This window comes from Cupressus sempervirens, chromosome 11, assembly GCF_028749045.1.
Source record: "Cupressus sempervirens isolate cs-2001-9-10 chromosome 11, ASM2874904v1, whole genome shotgun sequence".
Taxonomy (NCBI): Eukaryota; Viridiplantae; Streptophyta; class Pinopsida; order Cupressales; family Cupressaceae; genus Cupressus; species Cupressus sempervirens.
The window spans coordinates 677,820,199-677,847,869 of record NC_143128.1 but is presented as its reverse complement, the minus strand read 5'-3'; the positions used below and the strand labels follow the sequence as shown (position 1 = coordinate 677,847,869).

The window sequence follows — 27,671 nt, the reverse complement described above, 5'->3', positions numbered from 1 at the left end:
CTTGGGTCCATCTTCAATGAACATTGTCATACTACAAATCCTCGGTATAAAAGTTATTGCTTGAGGAATTCACACTTTTCCAAGTTGATAGGCAACTTCTCCTCCTGCAGCTTCTTCAATACAGTCTCTAAGTGTTCTGCGTGCTCATTCTTTGTCTTGTTGACGATGAGAATATCATCCAAGTAGACCACCACAAATTTTCCATTGCAGTGTTTAAGCCCTTCATTCATTAACCTCGTGAATGTTCTAGGGGCATTTTTAAGCCCAAATGGCATAACTCTCCATTCATACAACCCTTATGTGGTCTTGAATGTTGTTTTCCATTCATCTCCCTCTTGGATCATAATCTAATAGTATCCACTCTTTAAATTCAGCTTAGTGAAGTACCTAGATCCTCCTATACAATCCATCAAATCCTCAATCCTAAGTATAAGGAACCTATACTTGATGTGAACCTATTTATTGCCCACAAAGTCTCAACTTACCACATTTTTTGGATGCCAATACCACTGGTATTGCATAATTGCACAAGGACTAATGTTCTTCTTTATCAATCCCTAGTCTAGCAACTCTTGCCCTTGTCTAGCCACTTCTTGGTTATGCTCTAGAGTGAGCTTGTAGGTTGCTTTGTTAGGTAATGAGGCTTCTGGGATAAAGTCAATCTAATGACTAATGGCCCTTTAAGGAGGTAATATTGCAGGTGTCTCATCACTAATAATATCTTTGAACTTACCAAGCAAATTTTGTACCTCTTCTAGTATAGGTGTTGGCATGGTCTTCTCTTCTTCCTTAGGTTGTACCGTGATAGCATATCCTTCACCACCTTGTTGTAGGATGTTGACAAACTCCTTGCCACCACTCAACAAAACACTAGGAGTCTTTAATTGTGGTTCTTGATCCTCCATCAGTGACTATATTTTGAATATGCTACCATCGTTATTAAAACCTCTGTCATACTACCATGGTCTGCCCAATAAGAGATGGCATGCATCCATAGGTAAAACATCACAAATCAACTTATCTTTGTATCCACCAATAGAGAACTCCACCCATGCTTGCTCATTCACAAGGACACTTTGACCCTTATTTAACCATCTCACCTTGTATGGATTGGTATGGGATATCTTCTCAATTTTGACCTTCTTTACTACTACTTCAGAGATTATGTTATCTGTAGACCCTGAATCAACAATAACCTTGCAAACTTTGCCAAGTACTTTTTACCTTATTCTGAATAAGGCTCTCCTTTATTTTGGTTCCTCCTTCACAAGTTGTCTAACCAAAACTCTCCTAAACATTAAGTTCTCCCCCATTTTACACTCAATGCGATTGATCTCAGGTAACTTGACACTTGAGGTGTTTTCTTGAGCATATCCAATCCTTTTCTCATTGTTAGAAGAGGATGCCTTATCAAAGCACATATAAGCATGATGTCTCATCTGTCCACAACTATGACATTTCATGTTAGAAAAGTATGAATTACCTCTACCTGAACTTCTTCCTCTGTTAGAACCTCCTTGAGATCCTCTACCTCTTCCATGGCCTCCTTTTGGAGTGGTTTCATTCCCATGCTCTGTAGCTTTGGACTCCCCTTGCTTCCTCAATTTAGTCCCTCTACCTTGGTAACCACCTCTATGACCTCTCTAGTCTCTCCTCTGTCTTTGCCTTTGAACAACTAGTCATGCTTTCTTTTGTTCTTTTCCTCAATCTTTACAGCCAATTGATAGCATTAATGTATTGTTCTAAGACTGAGAAGAGTCATCTCTTCTTGAATGTTCCATTTTAGGCCACTAAGGTATCTAGCTACCTTAGGTTTTCATCTTTTGCCACATTTGACCTCACGCAAAGTTTTTGAAATTCCTCAGTGTAGGAACCTACATCAATATCCCTTTGCCTCAGATTCTATCTCTTTTAGTGTAACTGAATTTCATGATCCTTTGGCATACATGCTTCTCTCACCTTAAGAACCATCCCTTTCCATGAAGAGATTGGTTTCTTACCTTTATTTTCCCTCTCCGCCTAAATGAACTTCCACCATGTCAAAGCAGAGCCTCTCAATCTTGATTTTGTCACCCTAACTTTTTGTGCCTCTGTGATGCCATCACACTCAAAATGGTTTTCCATCCCTTCTATCCAATCCATGACTAAATATGCCTCCATCTTCCCACTAAACAATGGAATGCCTTGAAGTGCCTTCCCACTCATAGCCTTCAATGCCTTCATGAAAGGCTCTTTGTGAGAACAGGGTCTAGTGTAGGGACCTCATCCTCTACAGCAACCTCTAGCTTCTTCCCATCAACTTTCTCCTTGACTTCATCAATCTTTTCTTTCACCTGATCCAACTTATCCTCTAGTTGGGCTAACCTATTCTTGAGCAATATGTTTTCTTCCTTGCTCAATCACCTTCTTAACCAATTTTTTAATGGTCACCATTGTAGTTTCTCCTACTGATTAATCAATCTGAAACATCTATCCACAAGCCTAATCTTTTGAAGCTCTAATACCACTATGATAGGGAGATTGGATGAACCAATCACTAGCTGAAGCTCTCGATCTTCTTTAAGACTACCAAGGTGTCTTTCTCTCCTACCCTAAAGGACCCTTTGTTCACTAGGATCCCCTAGTCTCCTTAAGCCAACCTGCCTACCAATAAGTTTGTTATGCTCATTCCACTTCTTGTTGCATTCTTGCTCAGTTGCCTTAGCCCTTAAACCATCTTCAAAGGCCTAAATCCTCCATATGCTTCAACCAACCTTGCAGAGGTGTGGAGGTGTCCTAAGGGACTTAAATGCAATCAACTAGGGTTGTTAGATATCCCTCCTAGTCTAGTTTCTTATCCGATCTCACCAAATTCCCCCATTAGGTCTATTAGCCCTATTAGGTCTCCTATAGTGAGAAAATAGGGATTTTCTCATATGCCTTCCAAAGGGACCCTGCAATCTTTTTCTAGTTTTCTTGGTTCATTTGTCATCCCCTTAAAGATTTTTGGGGTCTTGAGGTCATATCCTTCCATCCATTGCCCTAACCCAAATTAGGTGAAAATTAGGCTTTTTAGGCTTCAAATGTTGCTCCAACAATCAAGATCGTTTTAGGCTTGTTCTAGGATTGGTATGATTCTCTCCACTTCATGGAATGTTGGTAAGACTTCCTTTTTCCGTGCCAAAAGGAATTTTGATTCTAACTTTGCTCCTCTACAAGTAATGTTGATTTCTTTATGGTCTTATCTAGCTGGACTCACCACAGGCTTGCCTAGGGCAAGACCTTAAAAATGCTTCCTCTACATTTGAGGGCCCTTGCTCATGTATACATCATGTACATGGAGTCTAGTCACTATTCCCAAGAGGTCGTATAGAATGGACAGTGGGAAAGTGAGTTAGAACTCCATCTTCAACAACTATGTGGGCAAAACCAATGACAATGTAAAACCAAAACAACTTCACAAAAGGTAAACAAAATTACCAAAACCTCTATCTACCAACACACTAAATCAAGAAAATATGTAATTCAAAAGATACATAGGTTACAGTATGGAGCTTGAACTTCCAACTACCTATTGTTATCAATAACAAAGAAATCGCATACAAATTGCTTCAAAATGTTGATTGCCAAAATACTCAATCCGTACAATGAGCATCCAACTTCGCTCATAGGTCTTGTCATCCCTTATTTAGGGTAGTTGGGTGGTTATTTACCCCTCAAAGCTCTTTCCCATTGAATTGCAACTTTACTTGACAATGTTGCTCAAGCAACTTTTAAAAGTTGCGAAGTTGCACAATGCAACTTTTCCCCAACTTAGTCAAATGACCTCCATTTCTTTCCAAACTTAACCACAAGTCTCAACTAAGGTAAAAACATCACCCTAACCCTTCCTAGACCCTATTGACCTCATGATGACATCATCATCATGCTTTGGGCCATTCACAGGGCTTTACAACTTGCTAGCCCCTAATTGCTCCTAGTAAAAGGCTCCAAGACCCTATGAACAAAATCCCTATTGTACTACCACTATGGTCAAGAAGACCTTATATCCAACACATCGAAAATGCCCTAAGGTTCACACACACACAATAAAAACATACAACATTAGATTGCCTAGGCAATCCCTAGGTGGTCCTGCACCACTATGCCTGCGGCCAAACGCACAGAAAGAATTAAAAAACAAGTGGTGAATGCTGAATATAAGCCCAAAAGTCAATGTGGAAAGTTTTCTAATGAAGCCCATTGATGACGAGGAAAGTTGGATACAGAATTTGATCATTTTAAAGGTACATTTCCTCTCCCCAAATGTCAAGTGTGACTACTATTACAAACAATTACAAGATGAAAACTATTTGCACCTTTTGCTTGCTAGTTTTAACTTTCAGCTGCTTATAGTATATAAAGCTTGCTTCAAGAACGTTACTTTTTGTTTCAAAGAAATTGGAATATTAAGGTTACCACTAATCTAGAATACTACTTAAATACTGGAATTCCTACCTGCAATAGCATTTCATAGTGACAGGTTCCGGCACTACAAACCCAGTGTTATAGCACTACTATCATGTGGACTAAATGACTATGAGCTTTTTTAGGAGAACTGAATATTTGCATTAACTGGCTTTACAACATCTTTCAAACACAGTATTTTGGGAATAGACAATAGCCATCCAGAGGAAGTTCAATTCTATACAAGGCTGTCAACACGTAACTGTTAAGTTAACTAAGACACTTAGATAAAAAACATAAACATAACGAGGAGTACCATTGAAGAGATGTTCCAATTTTTTCTCCATTGGCACTGCAAGAAAACTTTGGCAACATGATTTCATGGAAAAAGGAAAAATCAAAACAAAAGATTAACAGGGAGTGGCAATCTTCTTTTAGGGATTAGAACGATCAAGCTTTGAATGAAAACAATTAGTTAGATCACAAACATTGTTGACCTACGTTGACTAAGAATCATTGTTTTGAGAATGAATTTAAGAATTAATACTATTATTTATCTTCAAATTGTGACATCCAAATATGGAAAAATCAAACAATAAAGTGAAGTGCTCGTCAAATAGATATGCAGAATAAAAACATCCTTATCATACTTTGAGGTACTGACCTTCAACAGAATGATGCTGCAGATATGCCAAGGAGTGAGCTTGGTCGGGTGGAACAGAATATAAAGTATCATTGTTCCCAATACACTGAAGATAAAACAGCTAATATAGAACTCCATAGCTGATTCTATTACTAGTATCAAACTGAATTCCTGATATTCTCTTTGCGGCCTTGGTTAGATCAAGACCCGTTCCAAAACCACCATCACAAGCCCCATCATAGTGGCCAGAGTAAGTACTGATACTTGATGAAATTTCAGTTAAAACCCTCGATAGATGCATGAGGAAAATCCTTTATGTATCCTTATACCAATATCTTAGTAGTAAATCTTGAACTAAGTTGTTGAAAAATGATGGTTTCCAGGGCAAATCAATTTGGTAGGATCCGAGGATTGCGATAAGAATATGATTTGACTGTCAAAATATTAGCCTCATTTCAAATGGTTTTACTTAAAAAATCTTTTTGATAGGGGTAAATAAACATTTACAAGGGTTTTGTTGTGAAACTTTAAAACAATGTAATTTACAAATTTGAATCTGTATCATTTTTTCTCCTTTTTGATTTGTGACTGTATTTTGTTTCATGAAAATTATCTGCAGGAAACTCTGTACCAACTGTACCATCATTGACTTCAGTATTTGTATCATTCCTTTTTCTTTTTGATAGATGTTTACATTCTCTTTCATGAGAATGATCTGCCGGAAACTCATTATGTGCCCAGTGACCATCACTGACTTTGGAATCAGTGCCTTCTGTTCTTATTTCTCGTTTACTGTCTTTCTTGTGAATTTTCCTGCACTAAAATTCATAATTATGAAACTTGTATAATGTTAACTTGAGAAAGCAAGATAAAAGTTGCATACATTAAATTTCAGACCTCTCTGCCTCCATAAATTTTGAATGCTTCTCCGACAGTGATAAGAGCCAGTTGACACAGCCAGTGTTTGGAGGCTCCAAAGAGCCACTGATATCCAGGAACGATTCCTCTTGCACACTACACAATGCAATGTTCCAGAAAGAACACATTAGACTTTAAAATACTTTGTTTCATGTTATGCAAATGCAATTTACAACCATAAAAAATATCTCAGCAGCACCAAATATTTGTAGTCACATAAATTAGCCCTTCAGTAATTTAACGTATTCTTATTTTTCTGATAATGCTCAAGAAGGATAAAAGTGGTAAATCCATTTCAATTTCCAAACATCATAAACTAGGTGACACATTCACAAGTAACAAAATATATTCAGATAAAAATCATTTAATCCAAAAAATATATCCTTCCGATCATGACTAATTGTCCCATCATTCAACACTACTGATTAAGTTTTCTCTTCTTTTGCCATTTCATTCTTCTATTTATGAGATACTAACACGTGGAATCTATATTCAACACAAAAAGCTAGACAATGCATCTAACCATAACTTAGTGAATCACTCATCTTGTTTGGCATAAGTGGCAATTATTTTCTCATTCATGAGCATAAAAGGGAACATAAATTTTAAGGCGACCTTAAGTTTTCTCCAGTGAAACAACTATAAGTAATTGCATACAATTTTTCATTGAGATTGGATATTCCATCCAATTAGATTTCTTTTATATAGCAGCTATATAAAAAATTAAACATGCTAGCAGGATCTCTATTGGCTTACTTTTGTATGATGGCTTGACAATCTTCATTTTTGGAATCAAGTGCCTTGAAAATACTTGACTTCTCTATTCCCTTATATGATTTTGGGAACCTTATGTAACTTCAGATATTTATTCCAATTTACATAGATCACATTTCATATTCTGCAATCCACTGGTTGATCCATAGGAGTTGGATTTAGCAATGCTTATTGGCAGAAAGTTATTTATTGGTCATGCTCTGTTTGCCGGAATAAATTACCCCTCCATTTGACCCTTCTAGTTTCAAAAACATAACTGATATAAAAAGTTAGGGTTTATACGAAATCCATTATGACATTTGCTATTTGCCATTGCCTTGCCCTGAGATGCTATCCCTCACTCTTATTTTTTCAAATAGTCAAAACAATCAAGAATATTGTCATTTCTTACCAAAAAGCGTTCTAAAAACATTACTGCAGAAAAGTCAACATGATGGTTGTTTGTAGAGGAAAACAGCAACGCTTTGAGTTATAAAGCTGTGGCACCATGTACTAAGGCTTCAGTGTCTTTCTCCTCACTGTCATTCTCTGAAATATTATCAATGACTTCAATATAATGCAATTTGCCTTCGGCAACAATTTTGACCTGGCACCCATGGCTCCTTACAAGTGAAACAGCTTCCTACGCAGCTCACTCGTGCTCTCAAATTCAAATTCTTATCATCTTCCTTACTTGCCTTGGATGGCACCTTGAGATACCTTCTTCTGCTTGGTACTATTGTCCTCATGATTCTTTTCCCCTATAGGTAAAGATATTCTTAGTCCCTGAATTCTCCAAAAAAAGGGCTTTTGTGATGACATGCTGCAAAGTATTTGGATTGAGTGACCATAATAAGCCCTTGAGAGGTTCAATGAAGCCCTCAATTATAGGACAATAAGTCTTCTTTCTGTTACATCTGATATCATTACTGCAAGCCTTTGAAGTTCTGCTATATAATTCTCCACTTTACTCTCTATCTTCAGCTATCCTAAATCCCTTAAATTGATTTCCAGATCCTTCTTATTGAATATTTCAGCCAATTTTTGGCTGAAATCTTCCATAGCAGTGATAAGTTCATGCCAGTGAGTCATGCCATGGTACCACAATTTGTGAGCTATCCTATCCAAATGCAAAGGGGCAAATTATATGCTTCCACATATTATATCTTGAATATGCTTAACATTCACACACCAGATCATAACATCATAACAGTCCCAAGTATATAGACTAATCTGTAAATGCAGATTGTAGAAGAATAACAATGACTATTTCATGTTCTTGGTGATGATCGGATGCAGGAAATAAATCAGATTTTAGTCTGATTGTATCACCCTCAGAATCAGCGATCTCATATATATGCTATCATTTGGTCAAGGTTAAATTCTTAACTAATCCGGATTAAGTGATCAGGTCTCCTTGTAATGAATCTGTCCTTATGAAAGGGTATGTCCCAAATGAACTTGTCTCCACCGTGTGGAGACATGTCCTTTCATGGACCCCCCTTCAACATAATATATATATTCAATCTGATCTGCCTAGAAGACGTCGAAATCAATTAATATCTTATCTAAAGCAGATCGGGTATTACCAGAAGTAAATTCAGACCTGAAAATATTCAATATTTATTAATATTGAATTGGTATCACATTCACATTTACCACAATATCAAAATCTATATTCTCTGAGTGGAAGTCTGCAAATTAGTAATCATTAAATTCTAAAATTGAAAAGACATCCATACTCTATCTGAAATAAATTTAATCTACATTTAAATGGTATCATAGCCTTGCTAAGGAAGATCCAATTAAATTTGAGATATCAGATTACTCTCTCTTGATATTGCAGTCACATATCATTCTTCATAATGTCAAGTGTGGTCAGATTTGAGGATCGTCTCGAAGGTGCAAGCAACTTCACATCATGAAAGCTCAGAATTATAACACTACTAAAAGAGAATAAATTGAACTCATTTGTGAAAGAAAAGAAGACAAAATCTGAGAATGGCCTGGCAACTCAGTGGATTGAGAACAATGAAAAAGCCATGAAACTTATAGTAGATGAAGTTAGGGATCATATAGTACCTATATTGGCAAAACAGCTGACTGTATACCTTATTTTTAAATCCCTTGAAAGCACATTTGAAATAAATAACATTGACAAAACCCTTGCTCTAAAGAGGAAAATTAATCATATACACATGAACAAAGGAGAATTCATCAACGCATACTTCATGAGATTCGCTGAGCTAAGGGATCAACTGTCAACAGTTGAATATGAAAATGATAGCACAGAGTTAACACTAATAGCTTTAGGTGGGTTACCAAATTCATGGGAGTCATTTGTTCAAGGAATGAGAGCAAGATCAAACCTCCCACAATTTGATTGATTAAGATTCGACTGTCTACAAAAAGTAACAAGACAAATGACAAGGAGACAAACAAAAAAAGTATAGATGAAAGCATTCATGTTTTAAACACAAATTCTCATGAGTAAAAAAAAAGAATAATTCTAAAAGAAAGAGAAATTTTCATGGAAAGGGTTCATCAACCCACACAGAGGAAAGATGTTTCCCAAATTCAAGTTTCAAATGTGATCAGTATGGACACTATGCAATCAAATGTCCTGACAAAGCAAAGTAACAAGCATCATTTGCTAAGGTTAGAAAAACAAATAAATATAGAACATGATTCTGAGAAATTTGTTTTCTGCTCAGCATTATCAAAAAAAGTATCAAACAAACTCAACACTTGAGTGATTAATAGTGGCTCATCAAGGCACATCACAGGATTCAGAGAATACCTAGACACTATGGAAGAAGAAACTGATGAAGTAACAATTTAGGATGATTCCGTACATCCAGTAAGAGGGGTTGGAATCAAGCATCTCTATTCAACTAACTGGGGTACTATTTGTACCTGAAATTAAGAGAAATTTAGTATCCATATCTACTCTTGAAGACAACGGATATAGGGTCACCTTTATGGATGGAAAAGTTCTAGCATGGCCTAAGAACTCAACCATAGGTATAAGACAAGGATGCCTATGCAAACTTTGAACTGAGACAAATCAAGCCCTCATCCATGAGGCTTTTGACTTAAATGAGATTTGGCATTGAAGATTAGGACAAATTCACTTTCGCACCTTAACCTCAATGGAAAAATTGGTAACAAGACTATCCAAACAAAATCAAACTCATAATGGGGCATGCAAAGGGCGTGCCTCAAGGAAAAACATTAAGGAAATTCTTCAAAATAGTTTGAGTAGAACCAAAAATATATTAGAATTAGTCCACTCTGACTTATGTGGACCCATATTTGCACCCTCCATGGGAGGATTCCTATATTATGTAATTTTTGTAGATGACTTCTCTAGAAAAGGTTTAAAGAAATCAAATCCATTACAAAAACTCTTTGATAAAAGAAATTTAAATACTAAGAACAAACGATGGGAAGGAATACACCTTAGAAACCTTTAAAGAATTGTGTAAATCTCAAGATTAAGAGGGAGTTTACTATACCCTATAATCCTCAACAAAACGGCATTGCTAAGATGAAAAATAAAACTATTATAGACGCTGCTAGAGCAATGTTATATGACCGAAACTTAGAAACCTCATTTTGGGCAGAAGCATCTAGGATAGTTGTCTACGTTCAAAATAGATGCCCCCACTCACACCTGGAAACCAAAACTCCTGAAGAACCTTTTACTGGTGTAAAACCTAACAGAAGTCACTTAAGAATATTTGGTTGTCATGTTTACATCCATGTGCCAAAAGAGAAGAGGTCAAAATTAGAGCCTTCTAGAAGGAAAGAAATTATTGTAGGCTATAGTGAAACCTCAAAAACAAGCAGGATATACATACCTGAACAGAGAGAAATAGAACTAAGTAGAGATGTCATTTTTTAAGAAGATATTGCCTTCAAGAGGGCAAAGAGCTCTAATCAGATAGAAATTCAGGATTCACCTAAAGATGTGGAAGAGGATCATGCTCCTGAGTTTCAGAGGGAGTACCCAAAAGAAACCACAAATGAAAACCAAACTGCTCGTGAGATTCAAACGGGTTGTCAAGAAGAGAATAAAAACAATAACAACAAAAAGAGACCACTTTGGGCTAAAAGGATGATAGAGGAAGCTAAAAATTATGCAACACCCAAAGAAACCTCCAGAGAAAGTAGGAGGCCCAACAAATTCTCAAGTTATGTTGCCTTAATGAACAAAATCATTAACTCAGAACCTCCTAGTGTAACAAAAGTGCTCAAGCATCAAGAATGGAAAGATGCAATGACAGAGGAGTATCAATCCATTTTGAAAAATGATGTATGGGATACAGTACCTAGACCTAAAGAGAAATTCGTTGTCTCTTCCAAATGGCTCTTCAAAATCAAACATGTTGTAGCATAGAGAAACACAAAGCACGCTTTGTTGGTAGGAGGTTCTCACAAAAGGAAGGTATTGATTATGAAGAGACGTTTGCACTTGTTGCTCGATATACTTATGTTAGAGAAGTCATAGTTATTGTAGCAGCTAAAGGTTAGAAGATCCACCAAGTGGATGTGAAAATTGTTGTGTTCCACAGGGACGCGTCCCCTATGGTTTTGGGGTCGTACCCATATTGGGGACGAAACAGGGATGCGGGGACGGATTTTGGCCGTCCCCTTTTTGGAAAATTCAGAAACGTCCCAGAACCGACCAATTTTTTTTGGCAAGAAACTTGGAAACAGCCAGCAATACCGAGCACAGTTTTGTTGTCCCCTATCTGTCCCCGAAACTATTGGCCGTCCTCTTTTTCCAGCCAATCTGGGAAATGTAAAACACCCCCCCCAAAAAAAAAAAATCTAAGTTTTGTTGTCCGCGCACTCGTCTTAAAGACATAATAAATATATGCAACCCATATTTGGTCCATTAAAACATAACTCTTCTACTCATTTTAGATTTGACATACTTGCTAAGAGGAAGGAAAAAAACATAAGCGCAATAGCAGCAGTGAGGAAAGATTGCATTTAGTATTTACTAACTATTTTAGTTGGACTTCTCTTTATTTCATTTTGATTTCAGCATGATATTTGGAGCCTTTAGGCATTTTGATTTTTGCTATATATGTATGTGATATTGTTATATAATGGAAGTACTTAGTATTTTCCATTTGATAATATTCCATGTATTGATCTTCTAAAATGTTTATGGTGAATACTTTATCAATGTTATGATATGCATATTTGAATTTTGTCTCTATATATAAAAAATCCTCTATGTTTTTAATCGTCGTCCCTTGAGGTCCCATCCCTAAATTTTGGCTTCGACCCATACCTGTACCAGAAACACGTCCCCGTCCCCTAAAATGTCTCCATCCCGAAAACTCCATGGAGCATAGGAAAATTGCATTCTTGAATGGGACCCTTGAAGAAGTGTATCTAGAACAACTCGAAGGTTTCGTGATTCAAGATGTAGTTTCACATGTGTGCAAATTAAAGAAAGCCCTATATAGGCTTAAACAAGCTCCTTGACCATGGTATTAAAGGATCGAGAACTATCTTATGGGACTAGGGTTTTCAAGGAATAATGCAGATTTAAATCTCTATTTTAAAGTTATTAAAGATGATATGTTAATACTAATCCTATGTGTTCATGACCTGATGATTACATGTGAAGATCACCTTATTGTCCAATGTAAGAAGGATTCGGCCTCTGAATTCGTTATGAAGTACTTGGGCTTAGCAGAAACCTGATGGTATTCTTTCGTATAAAGGAAAATATACCATTGATATTCTAAAGAGATTTGGGATGTTAAATTGTAGACCGATGTCTACACTCATGGAAACCAATTTACATAAGTTGAAAGAAGCAATAGCAAAATCAAGATTTGCGGATCCTACTCTTTATAGACAAATACTTGGATCATTGATGTACCTGGTTAACACGAGACCAGAAATTTGTTATGTAGTGCATACTTTAAGCTAGTTTATGTGCGAACCTCTAGAGATACACCTTGTTGTTGCAAAGCATATATTGAGATTCCTTCAAGGTACTATTGGATATGATCTTAAATATGGAAATGCTGACCTAGATCTACATGGATACTATGGTTCGGATTGGGCTGAAAGTGTAACTGATCGAAAAAGAACATCAAGATGTTGCTTCAATTTGGGATCAGCTATGATCGCTCAGATAAGTAGGAAACAATCTTCAGTGGCACAAAGTTCAACAGAAGCTTAATACATTGCAGCCTCTATTGGATATGCCATGATTTGTTGTGGTAGACATCATGTGACGTGATGTCAGTGCACATACCATTAACCCAAAGGAATGCACAATTTGACAGGACAACAGAAGCTTAATACATTGCAGCCTCTATTGGATATGCCATGATTTGTTGTGGTAGACATCATGTGACATGATGTCAGTGCACATACCATTAAACCAAAGGAATGCACAATTTGACAGGACAACACAAGGATTTACCTAGAGGAGCATTTAGGGGAGCAACTAGGAAAAATTTGCATCAAAGATTAACCAAGAGATAAGAATTAACCCAATAGAATGCACACTTTGACAGGTCAACACAAGGGTTTACCTAGGAAGTATTTAGGGGAACAACTATGATAAATTTGTATCAAAGATTAACCAAAAGATAAGAACCAATCTGGAGAGAATTTTGCATGAGTTCGGTGCAAGTTAAAATTCCTAACTCATGAGTGCTCAATAGTGTTTGCTCTAGAAATCCTAGTAACACCAACTCCTTCAATTTTGTTGTTTTGATGTAGAGGGAAAGGTTACTCCTAGAATCCTTTAGGGTTTAATTTCAAATGGGCTCTAACTAGGCACCAAATAATGGTCTCCTATAACCTTCCAAAGCTTATGGTCCGCACTCTGAAAATGCTCTTGGTCCTCCCTTGTGACCCTCAACAAAGAGAAATTCAATTCACAAGGAGATATAACTCCTCACATCGAGCCCCATCTCCCTAAGACATTCTCAAGTAATCCCCTCTCCACTTGAAACTTAGGATCTGTCACCAAAACCACAGGGTACATGTGTGGGTGTTCCCCCATGCTTAGATACATCCACAAGTTCAATTTTTCCTCTTTGAAATGTCAACAAAGTTTCCCAAAGTGTTTTGCCCAACTAGGCCTACTAGGTGACCTACTGTCAATTAGCTCTCCAAATTGACTTTTTCTGACCCAATGTCCCAAGCTTCCTTAACAAGGCTCAAATAAATCACAAATTCATATACCCTTTTGGCTTCTTCAAGAGATATTTGTTCGGTTTGACCTTATCAACCAACTTTGAGCCTATTAGAGCTAATTCAAAGGAATTAGCTTACAACCCTTCACCAATCTATTATCATGTACTCCAAGCCTATTGTTCCAAGTTTGTCTATGCTTTGGAACACCAAAGCTTCCATCAAATCACACCCACACTCCTATTCTCCTCTGCAACAGAATTTCTTCACTTTCTTGACTTGTCACATCAAAATGCCAAGCCTAGGGCATCATGACAAAATTCATGGATTGATATGCCTAGTCTAAAACCAAATGCATCATGTAGTATATGTAGGGTCCTACCATTCCCCAAAAGATTCCCTAGATCCTAAGTTGGAATGTTAGGTAAGGGCCATAAGTATCCAAAGCCCTAGGATTTCAAGTTTCTTGAACTAGTTTTCACTAAACTTGATGGATCTTCCTCTTCCTTGCACCAAATGACCACTAATCAAATGTAATGGAAAGCTAACTCATCAACCTACAAAACCATGGTCATAGATCCAATGGCCCAATCAACAGAAGTTCGTACAATCATTGAGAACAATGGAATTTGCACAAAACTCAGAGTTTCAACAGAAGAAATGCCTTCAAATTCGTGTCAAACTTCATCATTGCATGTCAAATCGATATAGGAGGCTTTTAAAACATCCTTCACCGACCAGCCCAACCAAAATTTGAATTAGTTGGTCGTTGGTTTGCAACTATTTGTTGTCCTACATTTTGTCACCACAAAATGTAAATAACAGTACAAAACTTTTCAACTTAGTTTCGTATTTCTCTAAGTTTAGTTCATTATTTAATTGGTTAGTATTGATCAACCAATTGATTCCAATTGATATAATCAATCCTTTTGTTGAAGGCTTTCTTCAAGTCTTTTTAGTTTTTCTATTTGTTAGCCTATAGTTGACTTTTGAAGCCTTTAATATCTGTTTTCTCATTTTTTAGTGTAATTGTTGGTTTTTGGTCCTTCGGTTTTGCTCAAGTCATTGTTTTCGGTTTTCCCTTCAATTTGATTTATCTTAGGGCTTGATCAGAGTTGGCAATCAAATGATATGACCATTTTAGTGCCTAAAAAGTGGACTTTCTAGGTGCAACTGCACAATTTAAAATATCATGTTATATTTTGAAGTTCACATTTACTTTTTGAAAAATATAACATAAATTCGCTTTATGTTATGTTTTTAAGTTACTTTATCATTTTAATTTTCCACTTAAAGTAACTATAGAGCACTTAATGTTATATTTTTCAGTTGAGTTGTTTTTTAATTTTTCACTTAAGTGACTATATTAACTATATAGTTTGATTAAATTTTTGAATATTAATTCAACATCTTAGTAAATATTACTATTTGAATGATATTTGCACATTATATGTTTATCTATATAGTGTAAATATTATTTGACCCATTTAAGTAATATTTCATCAAAAATTAAATTGACATGTGCTTAATTCATCACTTAAGTTATGATGCATAGCATGTCTACAAGCACATTTACATCAAAATATGTACTTGCGTCTAGAAACCACGATTTGAATGAAAAGACAATTTTTAAACACATAAAACATGTAAATACATGTGTTTTAAAATATGCAAAAGGTGAGACATGCATATTTAAGTGTTTTCAAAACATGCAGTGACCCCCAAAAGGTGCGATTTTGCACTACGGGTCATTTGTGATCAAATTTTGAAATATGCAATGCACCCCAAAAGGTGTGATTTTGCACTAAGGATCATTTGTGAGCATATTTTGAAATATGTAATGCACCCCAAAAGGTTCGATTTTGCTCTTGGACTCCATTACTTGTGTTTTTAAACATGCATTTGCACCCAAAAGGTGCAACTTGAACAAGGAATCTCTATTGAGTGTTTATAAAACATGCATTTGCACCCAAAAGGTGTGATTTGAATAAGAAGTCAGTTTTGAGTGTTTTTAAAACATGTATATGCACTCAAAAGGTGTGATTTGAATGGGGAGACTCTAATACATATTTTTAAAACATGCAATCCCTTCCAAAAGGTGTGATTTGCCTTCAAATGCATGTATATGTCCTCATAGAACTCGAAATTGAAGATTCAAGGGCAAAAAACTTGATGTTTTCCTCCTTCAAGAAAACGTTTTCCATCAAAAATGCTTAGATCTGCCCATATAATGACTTGAAATCCATCACAAGGGGGGTGCTTTCGAGTTTTAATGCTTATACATGCATTTGGGGGGTAGTGATTTTGCATATCCAAGACAAAAATGACCCAAATTTTTGAATTTTTCAACCACCTTTTTTGTGAAAAATGCCCATATTTGGGGCAATTTTGATTACTTCTTGGCTCAAATAGAAGTTTTTTTGAGGTTTTGATCCATATATTTTTTTTGAAGAACATGTTTGTCTTTAGAGGTAAAAAAGCTTCAATTCATGCCCTCTATGAATCATGTTTTTACTATAAACGCCCAAAAAATTGGAATTTTTCATTCACTTTTTTGCATTTTGGAGCCACATTTTTGCATTTGGGTCCATGTATTAGCATTTGGGGAAGTCATTTTTGCATTCACGAGTCAAAAACGAACAATTTACACACATTTTTTGGCCACGTTTTTGCAAAAACGACCCAGATTTTTGTATGAAAATGGCACATTTTTGTTGATAACACTCAAAAAACGACATTTCCAGCCGATACGTTTGGATCAATAGGGGTTATTTTTGAGTTTTAACGCATGCTATTGCCTTTGGAGATCACATTTTTGGCATTCTCGTGTCAAATTCGACCCTTCATTGCTCATTAATATCCGTCGAATGGAAGTGTGAAAGAAGTCAAATTATTGTTTGAGAATCCAGATTAGGAGGAGAATTGGTCTTCAAAGTCTATGATTCTTGCTATTTTGTCTCTTTGGTCTCCAAGTAAGTGGACTTTTTCAAACTTGCTCATCAATCCATGCTTATCTTGCTATGTCAAATGCATATTTTAGCTTGAAGTTGTACACTCGTCTATATATATGTTATGAAAAGTGCATTTTTTCTTTAAAAATGATGAAAACCCTCATTTTCACACTTTTGAATTTTTCTCAAACTCCAAATTCGAATTTGCACTTCAAAGCAACTTGCTTGTTGACAGGTTTGAGTTTAAGACCAAAAGCATGTGTTTGTTTTGTGCTTATTTTCGTTGTTTGTTTGCTTGCTTTCTCCTTTTTCTTCTTTTGGATGAAATTGCAAGTTCTTTCCCAAGAACTTGAGCACATTTCACTTCACGCCACCTTCCACCTCTTCATGCAAGTACATCGTTTCAATCCACCTCCATCATTACATGCCATAACACATTGCATCTCATTCTCTACATGTGATTACATGTAATCTCACCCTCCATCTGCATTTACATGCAATCTCATCCTTTGTTTCCATTTACATGCATTTCCATCTTCCGAACCTAAATGCATGTTCATTTTACATCTAATCCACTTTACCTGTAATGACGTCCAGAGAACCCATTTTTTACTAAAGGTCACAATTTTAAAGTCAAAATTTATCATTTGCACGCATTCCCATGTGCCTAGCCTTCGTTCCTCAAGGCATCTTTATAAGAACTCGTCCTTTTCCCATATGCATTTACATGCCATCCATCTTCCTAAGTCCGACTTTAGCCATCTGCATGTATTTTCCATATCACATCCAATTCATTACATATGTTCCATGAGTATCTAATCAATACTCCGCATATATTGTTCCTTAGAGATCCATTTTGCCAATATTCACATGGTTTTAGAAATCATATCTTCCAATGATGGATCAATCTCATTGAAACTTTCATGTTGCAGCACACTCTTTAAGATATGTAGGAACTTCTTCAAAAAACAGATGACATCCTGTCAAGAAGATATGCTTCAGATTCAAAGAAGCAATTATAAATGTGGCCTCCAGTTTCCCAATGGTTATTTGAGACCCCGAGTTCGTGTGAGGAAGCGTCAAGCATTTTGCTTCAAAAAAAAAAAAAATTTAAAAGGTGTTGGTGGAAACTTACTCCAAGCTTACATTTGGACACTCTGGAGGTCTTCAAAGTGTCAGAGACTCCATAATGTGTCAATCTACAAAGGAGAATTCACAACAACTTGAGCGAGAAAAGCTTGCTCACATCAAGTTTTCAAATGACAGCGGACAATTCATCAAAGAGAGTCAAAGGCTATCAAAAGGCGCAACACCATGGCTATCAAGGTGAATGTTGTCGTACAAAATATAGGAACTCCCAATCCTATGATCATCTGGGATAGCATAGCCAAGTACAAAGCCCTTTAGAACAATCCCTAGGATTGTTTCTTTTCTCTTCCATTTTTTTTCTTCTTATTTCATGTTTTTAATTGAAGAGGATGTGTTACATTAAAATATGTAATTATATGTAATACGATTTACATGTGTAATGACATGCAATACAATAATTTCTCTTATTAGCTAGACTAGGTCAAAGTTGGCTGAGTTGCTCCCAATTTTTTCTCCTTTTTCTCAACTCCTTTGCCTATATAAAGGAGTGCCCTCTCATTGTAAAAATAATTTTTTATTGTATGCAAGAAAGATCAGGAGAAATTGTGCAAGCAGAACTTTGATTGTGTAGTGCTATTTTGAAAGAAAAGTGAATATAAAGAAGCAATTGAAGTTGAACTTTGATTGAGTGCAATTGTTACTTGTGCGAGTTGGAAGCTTTGACTGTGATTTGCATTTGTTGTCACTGTTTCATGTGTTTTTTTGCATTCTTGATAATTGAGTATTAAAAAGAATTAGGAAGCAATCGAAGCCAAAGCTTTGACTGAGAGTAGTTGTAGAGATGTATACACTAGAAGCTTTGACTATAGCTTATACCTCTCTCTTGATTCATACAATAGTTAGAATCCTTTACTTTTGAAAGTCTTTGTGCCCCAATAGTAAAGATTATCCTTATAGAATAGATTAAGACCGGACTTATAGCCAAATCAGTACACTTTCAGCTAGCCTTTGAGTTAGTGTTAATTTATTGATATCACCATTTCCAACTACTAGATAGAAGTGTAATTAGAGATTTAATCTTGCCCATTACTCACTTCGTCGGTGAGTGGATTCTTTCCTGAAAGCTAAGAGGAAAAAATATTGGTAACACCCTATTGTGAGGTTTTCACACCATTGCCCCAAAATTTTTGGAGAACCCCTTTTTCGGTTGCCTTAGCAAATTTGGAGTGGTCTAGAGGTTTTCAATTTGGCATTTTTACACCTTGGACACCTTCGAGCCAGGAGGGGATTTGATTTGTTTTTCACCCAGTGCTAACTTGATTTTCCAGAACATGTAATTTTATCCTTAGGCCAAATAGGTTTCAAAAACAACATTTATTTGATGGTTAAACAATATCTAGCAAATAAAATTGCAAATTTTGGACTTAGATGGTTTTTGAAATTTTGGTATAATTGTACGAGCTAGAGCATTTTTAAAATAAATTTTAGATTTAGTCGTTTTGGAAAATCTTGAAATTTTTCGGTGAAAAGAAGTTTTGATAGTGATATTGAAATTGGAATTTTGACTGCCAGGAAAATGATTTATTTTGTTAAAAATTTAAAATTGTATTGCAAGATTGAAATTGAATTAAATTGCAAAGTCGCATTAAATTGGTTGAAATTTTGCCTAGAGGATTTTAGAAATGTTAAAGGAAATTGGTTATTTGGAATTGAAAATCGATTTTGGCTTGCTAGATTTGATTTTAATGATATTTTAATTGCCAAAACATTATTAAATGAAAATTTTGACATCTCTTAGGCTTACCTTGTTTTTATTTTGCAATTTCTAATCAAAACTAGCAATTAAATGGGCCAACTTCACTATGGGCTAAGTAAATTTAATGTTGCATTTAAATCTGGGTCATTAATTAAGGCACTAACTTAATTTTGTTTTTCCTCTAGGCAAGTCGGCCCACTTGGAGAGGCAAAAAGTTTGGTATAAGAGGGGCTTCCCCCCTCTTATTTCCACATTCATTCTTTCCACCTCCGAATTGCAAGTTGGAACGATTTTCTTCGTGGAGGCGAATTTCTGGCTAAGGCAATTTTTGGGGATCTGATTTTGCAGTTTGGCATGATTTCTTCTTCCTTGGATAGGCAATTTCTGCCCTAGGGCAAATTTGAAGGAGCAGATTCAATTTTTGCAAGTTGAGCAATTTCTGCCCTAGGGTGATTTGGAGGAGCAGATCTGATTTTTTCCAGCTTGGGCGATTTTTGTTGAGTCTGATTCTCCATCCTTGGTAGCGATTTTATCCTTCTAGAATTTGGCAATTTTATTCGGTGAAGAGACTATATGATTTAAGGTCTGATTTTTGACAAGTGTGGGCAATTTCAAGAAAGTCGAAATTCTGATTTTTGCAAGGGCATCATATCTTCTGGAGGGACTAAAATTTCTGAGATCTGATTTGAATCTGAAAATGACCAATTATTGGTAAAGGCAGATTTAAGGTAAAATTCTATTCATTTTTAGAGGTGAAGATTGGTTTTAAAGGCAAATTCTATTCATTGTTCTTGCTTGGTTTGTTTCTCTTATCTTCTTCTTGCACTTTTCATCCACCACTTCATCATTTCCATTGATAGGCTGAAGTTGGGAGATATGTGTAGATTTCATAATAGGACATTTGGAGAGGCAGAAACATAGTTCCGAAAATTGCCATAAAATCGCGTGAATCACAATAAGATTCATCCACCCCAATTTTTTTGGCATCATGAATCGCTGGCAACGATTTTTTGGCATGAATCGTTTGAATCGTCTGAATCTGCCTTCTGCATCGGCAATCAAAGTGTATATCGATTAATATTGATGGTATTTGCAATATGGTGTATAGTACATATGTCAATTGGGGTTCACAACACATTGGATGATGTTCACACGTAAAACTTTCTATTTTGAACTGCACCAGGTCAGTAGATTTGATGGTGCTTACTCTTGTCCCCAAAATTTGCATGTGTATATATATGCCTTTGACCTACAAAAAAAAAAAAAGACAGATTGAAACAATTCTGAATGAGTAACGTACGATACCAAAGGGAAGGGAAAGGCATAAAAGGTAGTAAAACATAAGCAGTTGCCAGAAAGCGTGTGAAATTGAAAGAAAATCACAAAAGAGGTGTGTTCCATGGAGTTTTGTGTGGCTTTGAGAGTGCTAATTTGGTCTTGGCAGCGAGGGCACTGCCCCTCGACCTTGCTGGGGGTGATGCCCCCTAGACCCCCAATCAGTGCGGTTATCAGTCATGGAAAGTGTGACCAGTTGATGAGACCTGGAGCTGCTGCAGGCATAGTGTACCAGAGGTAGAAAGACCACCAAAGCAAGCCTTTCATGGGGGGTGATACGCTTTGAGGCACTTGGAGTAGGTGTTGGACATAAAGCTGTCTTGGTGGATGCATAGAGAGCTTGGGAGGAGCTGATCATCCAGTTGAAGGCAATACAGCGACACTTGGCTCAGGGTACCCACGAGTTAGAAGCAGAGAAAGCAACACGGGTGGCTATCAAGGTCAGCTTGATTGAAGGACAATATTGTGTTAGCAGAGGCTGCAGATGTAACGTGGTTTGGAGAAAATTTGGTGTAGGCACTTTGATTTCTATTTACTTCAAGTAGCCTACAATTTACATTTTACATAACATAGTTACGTATGTGATGGATTTTATGTTCCATGTTTATGTATATTAAGTTTTAACTTCTATTTGATGATGTTATAGTGTGTTTAAGTTATATTCAATAAAGGGTGCATGAAATAAGTTTTAAATTGTTAAATCTCTAAATTTAAAGGGTTTTTTCAAATTTGCCAATTCATGGGCAATTCATGGCCGATTCACAATTTGATTCGGCCTTGCCGATTCCGATCCGATTCCTATTCTCGTTACTTTGGGCATAAATAAGCTAGACCACCCTAGGATTGAAGTTGAGAGATATAAGTGTAGTCCATCCTAAGGTAACGAAAAGGCAAAATTAAGTGGTAGTCCCATCCCTAGGAAAGAAGTTTGGCGATCGATAAGTAGAGAGAGAACTTGGAGAGGCAAAAAAAAGCTAGATTCCATCGATAGAAAGAAGGTTGGAGATTGATAAGTGCAGTCCATATCATTTAGAACGAAGGGGCAAAAATAAGTGTTTAGGATGGTAGATGTTACTGCAAGAAAGAACCCAAAAGAAATGAATACCAAAAAAGACAAAAAAGACATGATGCCTAAGACCAGCTTCCTCTCGAAAGTGAGGCGAATAAGTGATACCAATATTGGCATGGTGAACATGGTACAGTTGAAGGATAGATTGAAGGAAGGGCAATCCCACATGGCAAAGAAGATCTACAAGAGCGGAATTGTACATGCAGCGGCTTTCCCTCCTCCCTTGCCTTGTCCAGAATTGGTAATGGAATGTGCGTCCCAATTTGATATTATGACCAAGTCCATTTTTTATGAAGGGAAGAGAGTGTTGACTAACATCAATGGACAAGTGGTCGAAGAAGTATTTAATATTCCCCAGTATAAAGGCATGACAATTGTAATGATGGAACAGGTGGTTAAGTTATTTCAAGATAATCAGAAGGTTTATTTCATTCATCTAAAGAAGAATTGGTTACACGAAGGCAAGAAAGGAGTTACCAGGTCATCAAAGCTCGCCAAGTCTGATTTCAAATCAAAGTATAACGATCTTATTGTGCTTCTCAACTGAATCATGGGCATAGCTCAAGGTATGCAATTCGAGAACTGGATGTACTACTTTATTGATGAAATTGAAAAAGGAAAGAGAAAATTTGATTGGGCTAGAATTCTAAGTGAAAATCTAGAGTTGTAACTTAGGACAATGCAAAATCAAAAGCAATTCTATATGGGATCCTATATTTTCTATCTAATTGCAAGATTATATGAAAATCTTGGATTGAAGGCTTTAGGAGTAATTGGCAATGGGTTGGGGCAATGTTTGGTGCATGAGTGCTATCCACTGCTTCATTTGCACAACACCAAAGACTAAAATGTTTTATGACACCTTTGCCATGAAAACAGTAAGGATATTACAAGGGACACCTGCTAGAAGGCTCTCAACAAAAACGGAAGTGAAAGTTAAGAAGTATGGGAGTTGGTTAATCCAATTTCCACAATTTGCATATATCAAAGTGGCAGGGAGTACAGTTTGTCCTAAGAGACTTCCAAGGTACCCACCCGACAAGATAGCTTTGATGGAGTTGGCTAGGTAACTTGAGCATTCTGACAAAATGATGAAAATTAAAGGTGAGATAGGGATTACCTGCTCACTTGGAATAGGCAATGATACTTGCCCCAAACCTGTCGCCTTTGCAGTTGCAGAAAAAGATTTAGAATTGTATCATCTAGGATGGTATAGAGCAAGACAAGGATTCGATCCTAATGGTCTTATCAAGGCATCTCATGAAAACACATTTAGACATATTCCTACTATAGAAGATTTTTAGGCCAATGCACAAAATGACTTTCATGTGAAGAAGCTAGCTTTCTCAAGATTGTCAGTGAGCATGATGAGGGCAATCAGATGGAGAGGCCTTGATATTACCAATCAATTGGAAGATGATGAAAATGTGCTAAGAGAAGATTATGATATAGTAGATGGAACAGAATTGGGTCTAGTGGATTGGGATGATCATTAGGATCCTTACTTAGAGGCAGTTACAAGGACAATTGATCTACACACTAAGTCGTGGTACAATGAGAAGTTAAGGCAATTACAAAGTCGGAAGGTACGCCTTACTTATGAGATGATGAAACTAGAGGAAGAAGGTCCAATGGAGTCAGTCAGACAGAAAGGTAAAGGCAGTAGCTAGCAACAAAGAACAGTTAAGAGTAAGAAGAAAAGTTTAGAGGTTGAGAAAAGTAAAGAACATCAGAAACCCCCAGCAAAGAGATGGAATGCAGCACCATCAAGGGAGAGCATAATTGAGGGTAGAAGCCAAGGGGATAATACAAGTGGACAAGGGGATGCGGTAGAGGTGAGCTCTGATTCGGAATCAAGCCATTACAGTGACAGTACCGAGTACTCTCCTCTCTAGAAGAACCAACATGGAGACAATGTGACAGTCACTAGTGAAGAAGAGGATAGGCCAATTGATATTAAAGAAATAAGCCAGGCGCCCGAGGCCATTGGTGATGCTTTGCTAGTTGAACCGAATCCGAATTTGGGGAGATGCACTGCACCAATATGGTTAAGGTAAATGCTTATGCCAAGATGCGAGGTGGTGACTGTCTGAACAGTTGAAGATATTCAAGGGTTAGTGGAAAACGAAGATAGCGAGAAACAAAAACAAATTGCAAAAATAGTGGCAAAGGTAATCAGGAGTGATGATGAGGGTCACCGAAAAGTTCAGATTGCTATACCATAGGTTAGCAAGGCAGTGGATAAGATTGTAGCCTAGGAATATCAAGTAGTAGAGCATAACTTGGGAAGAATCACAAATGATATGGAATGTGAGGAGATCCAGGAAAGCATGGTTTCAATTAGAGAAAGGTTGAGAAAGGCAAACAAGAGGATTGCAAACTTGGAGGCCGAAAACAAGTATTGGAGAGACTGTCAGCCTATCCAACAATTGCATCAGGTAGCCCTTCCTCAAGACAACAGGAACAACATAGAAGAAATATTGGCTCAGTTGCACGAAGTGAAGGATTGGATCAATGCTATAATTCAAGATGGGCAAAATTTCTTGCCTTCCTTTATCTCGACATTCAGGTCATTGGTGGCTATTAGAGGTAAATTTAGAACATTTGAAGGTGAGTGGAAAGATTTCCTTCTAGTCAAGGACTTAGCCATTCCCAGGCTACAGGCATTTATCGAGCTACCGGAGAGATATTTGGAGAGAACCAAATTGGTAGATGGAGTAATAAGTACGGTGGAGTTTTGGTTTGTTGCCTTGACTATCAGATTCAGGATACTTGAAGAGATACGGAATGAGATTGCACAGCACAGCCTAGGCATTGACACTTCCATTTCAACCATGATGAGCAATGTTGGGGCTGCACTTGATTTTGAAAATATCAAAGAGGAGAATGTCAATGAGACAAAATTTAGATCAAGATTGGATGAGTTGGGGAAGGTTGCCATCAAGAAAAAGCATTTTGGCACCTTTTCCTCTCTCAATGCCTTTATCGGATATGCGAAAGAATATGAGAAGCATCATAAGAAGACAATGCAAGCAGCAAGCAACATGATGAATTCAGTTAAGCTCAAGATGAAGCATACGCTTTGCCCTCCCATGAAGTCAATGATAGGCTAGCCAAGTTCATTGCCTTGGCTAAAAAGATGAAAGAAAAGGGTAGAATTATATTAGAGGATCATTTGATATAAGCCCAAGTGACAAATTCTCCTTCTTGGGTAGGATAGGTGTCTAATTCTGATTGGCTACCATTTTAGTGTCTTCTCATTGGTTGCCACTTTTCCTTTTTTTCATTGGTCCATTGATGAGGTGGCACCTTCTCATTGGCAGATGGAGTGGCAACCCTAATAGGGGTTTCTAGGAGCTAATATGGATCATTGATTGTGCCTCTTAATCTCTACCATTGGTTGTAATTTTGGCCCCTATATAAGGCCATTTGCTCTCATTTGTAAAGGGTTGAGGAAAATTGTTGCTTAAAATAATACCAAAATTGCTTCTCTTATCATTGTTGTGACTTGCATGGTGATTAGGGACACTTGGTGTTATTGCATGGTTTCTACTTCCAATAGTTTAAAGGGTTGAATAAAATTGTTACTTAGATAATACCAAAATTGCTTCTCTTATCATTGTTGTGACTTGTATGGTGATAAAAACACTTGGTTTTATTGCATGGTTTCTACTTCCAATAGTTAGAGTTAAATTTCATTGAAGTTGTTAAAATAGATTTTATTTCAAGAAGTTGTTAAGTAAGAGTAAGAACAGATGGATAGTTGCATGGTGATATTAGTGGATGTTTGATAGGGATCTATAAACTAGGCCACTAGCATCCGAGCCACTAGTTAAGAAGCCTTGCGTGGTAATCTAGTCTTTTTCCCTTGAATAATTGCATCTGTGGAGGTAGAGCCGCTGGTAAGCTTTTATTAGATTTGATCTCCATCCATTTGCTAATCTTTCCATTCATAGGAGTTAAAATAAAGCAGTGAGTAGTGTAGTAGTTGAAGTTCATTCTTGGAAGAAAGTTAGAAAGATATGAGCGTTATTGGTACACGTACCCTCCATCATCACCATTAACATTATTTGGTGTTCGTATACATTAAAAGGCCAGACATCATCATCATTACAACAAGAGTTCAACAATCCTTGAATGATCAATGTAAGGCCACCTACGTGATTAACCAGCAAATCACATTAATTTAACTGAGTTAGTATCCACAGGTGTAAGGAACATTGGAGTTTTTCTCATGTCCTCATGAGTATTTACTTTTCGAGAGAGGGATTGAGTGTTTGATATTCCATATCAAGTATTCAATTGCTATATGTTATATAGTGGTACAAAACTGACATCAACACACCCCTTACAAAATCTCTCAACTTCTTGCTTAACTTGAGTTGATCCAAGGAACGGTGAGAAGGGGGAGCCTTTCCTTTAAGGTAGAAGAGACTTTTTCTCACCTACTATGGTTGGTCATCATATTTTGCGACTAGATTTTACCCAAACCTATCGGTTGCAAAATATCCACCCAACACTATTTAAAAATTTGTCAAGAGAATTGTCAAAGTTGCCTGACAACATTTTGCACCTTTGAGCAACTTTTACATCTTTGTGCATTTTTTCCATTTATCGCATTAAAGTGACCAAATGATGTTGCAAACTTCAAAATAGGCTCTCTAGGACCCTAATACACTTTTAACCTCCATTTGACATGTATTGGATGGTTTTGACCCATATTGACCAACGTTAGCCAAGGTCGGTCCAATTAGGACATTACATCATAATTGGTCTCAAGACCTTATTACAAAACATTGAGGACCCTCCTGAGGCCTTATTACAATCAAAGAACAAAATCAAACAATCAATTGGATCATTCTTGGAGTTCATAGAAGGTGCAATTGAACCATACTCCCCAAGCCAAAAATAACTCAAATCCCTCGAGTTGCAAACTGTTGCAAAGTGGTGCCATGCTTCAAAATGTCTACTTCAGTTATCCAAGTAGCCTCAAAGTTTGACAAATTTGCCTATTGAACCAAGTACTCTTTGTAAGCGTCTCCCCTAGTTTTTTTTACCACCTTGGTATACAAAATGCATTCCAATTGAATTGGCTTGCTTGGGTGTAAGTCTTTGAACCATTCCACATCATCTTCCTCATTCCCTATCATGGTGTCTCTATTTGCACCCAAGGGTTCTCTGTAAGGAAACAAATTAGAGACATTGAAGATTGGGGAGATTTCTAGCCCTTATGGCCACTCAATATCATAGGCTTTGGCCCCAAACTTGTGTATTACGCAACCTCTCCTTCTTCAGGTAGACCATAATTGAATCTCCTACCTTGTATTAAACATCCCTTCTCCTAAGGTTTGCTTTGCCCTTGTACTTTGCAACACTTTGCTCCAATGTGGCCTTCACTTGGTCATGTATCTCCTTCATAGTAGCAGCAAAATTTTCCCCTTGGGCATTTCTTCTATTTGATCCCTGTAGATCCTTAAGCTCCAACAAACCTCTAGGATGGAGGCCATACACAAATTCAAATGAACTTTATCCTATGCTACTATTGACTGAACC

The 27,671-nt window shown here is 36.8% G+C and overlaps 1 protein-coding gene across 2 annotated transcripts in view; it reads right to left on the bottom strand.

The window, feature by feature from the left end:
• Window positions 1–5,021: 5,021 nt before the first annotated feature.
• LOC149531536 (DNA-directed RNA polymerase I subunit rpa43-like) overlaps window positions 5,022–27,671 on the bottom strand; it is a 127,149-nt gene continuing 104,499 nt past the window's right edge. Inside the window, exons 6-7 of one of the 2 annotated variants that reach the window (XM_089809680.1) lie at window positions 5,966–6,082; window positions 5,022–5,886 (exon numbers count right to left, since the gene is read on the bottom strand). In XM_089809680.1, coding sequence (XP_089665806.1) covers window positions 5,847–5,886; window positions 5,966–6,082 — 157 coding nt within the window. In that variant the 3' untranslated portion in view covers window positions 5,022–5,846. The remainder of the gene's footprint in view (window positions 5,887–5,965; window positions 6,083–27,671) is intronic. The other variant, XM_089809678.1, reaches the window with a different exon arrangement.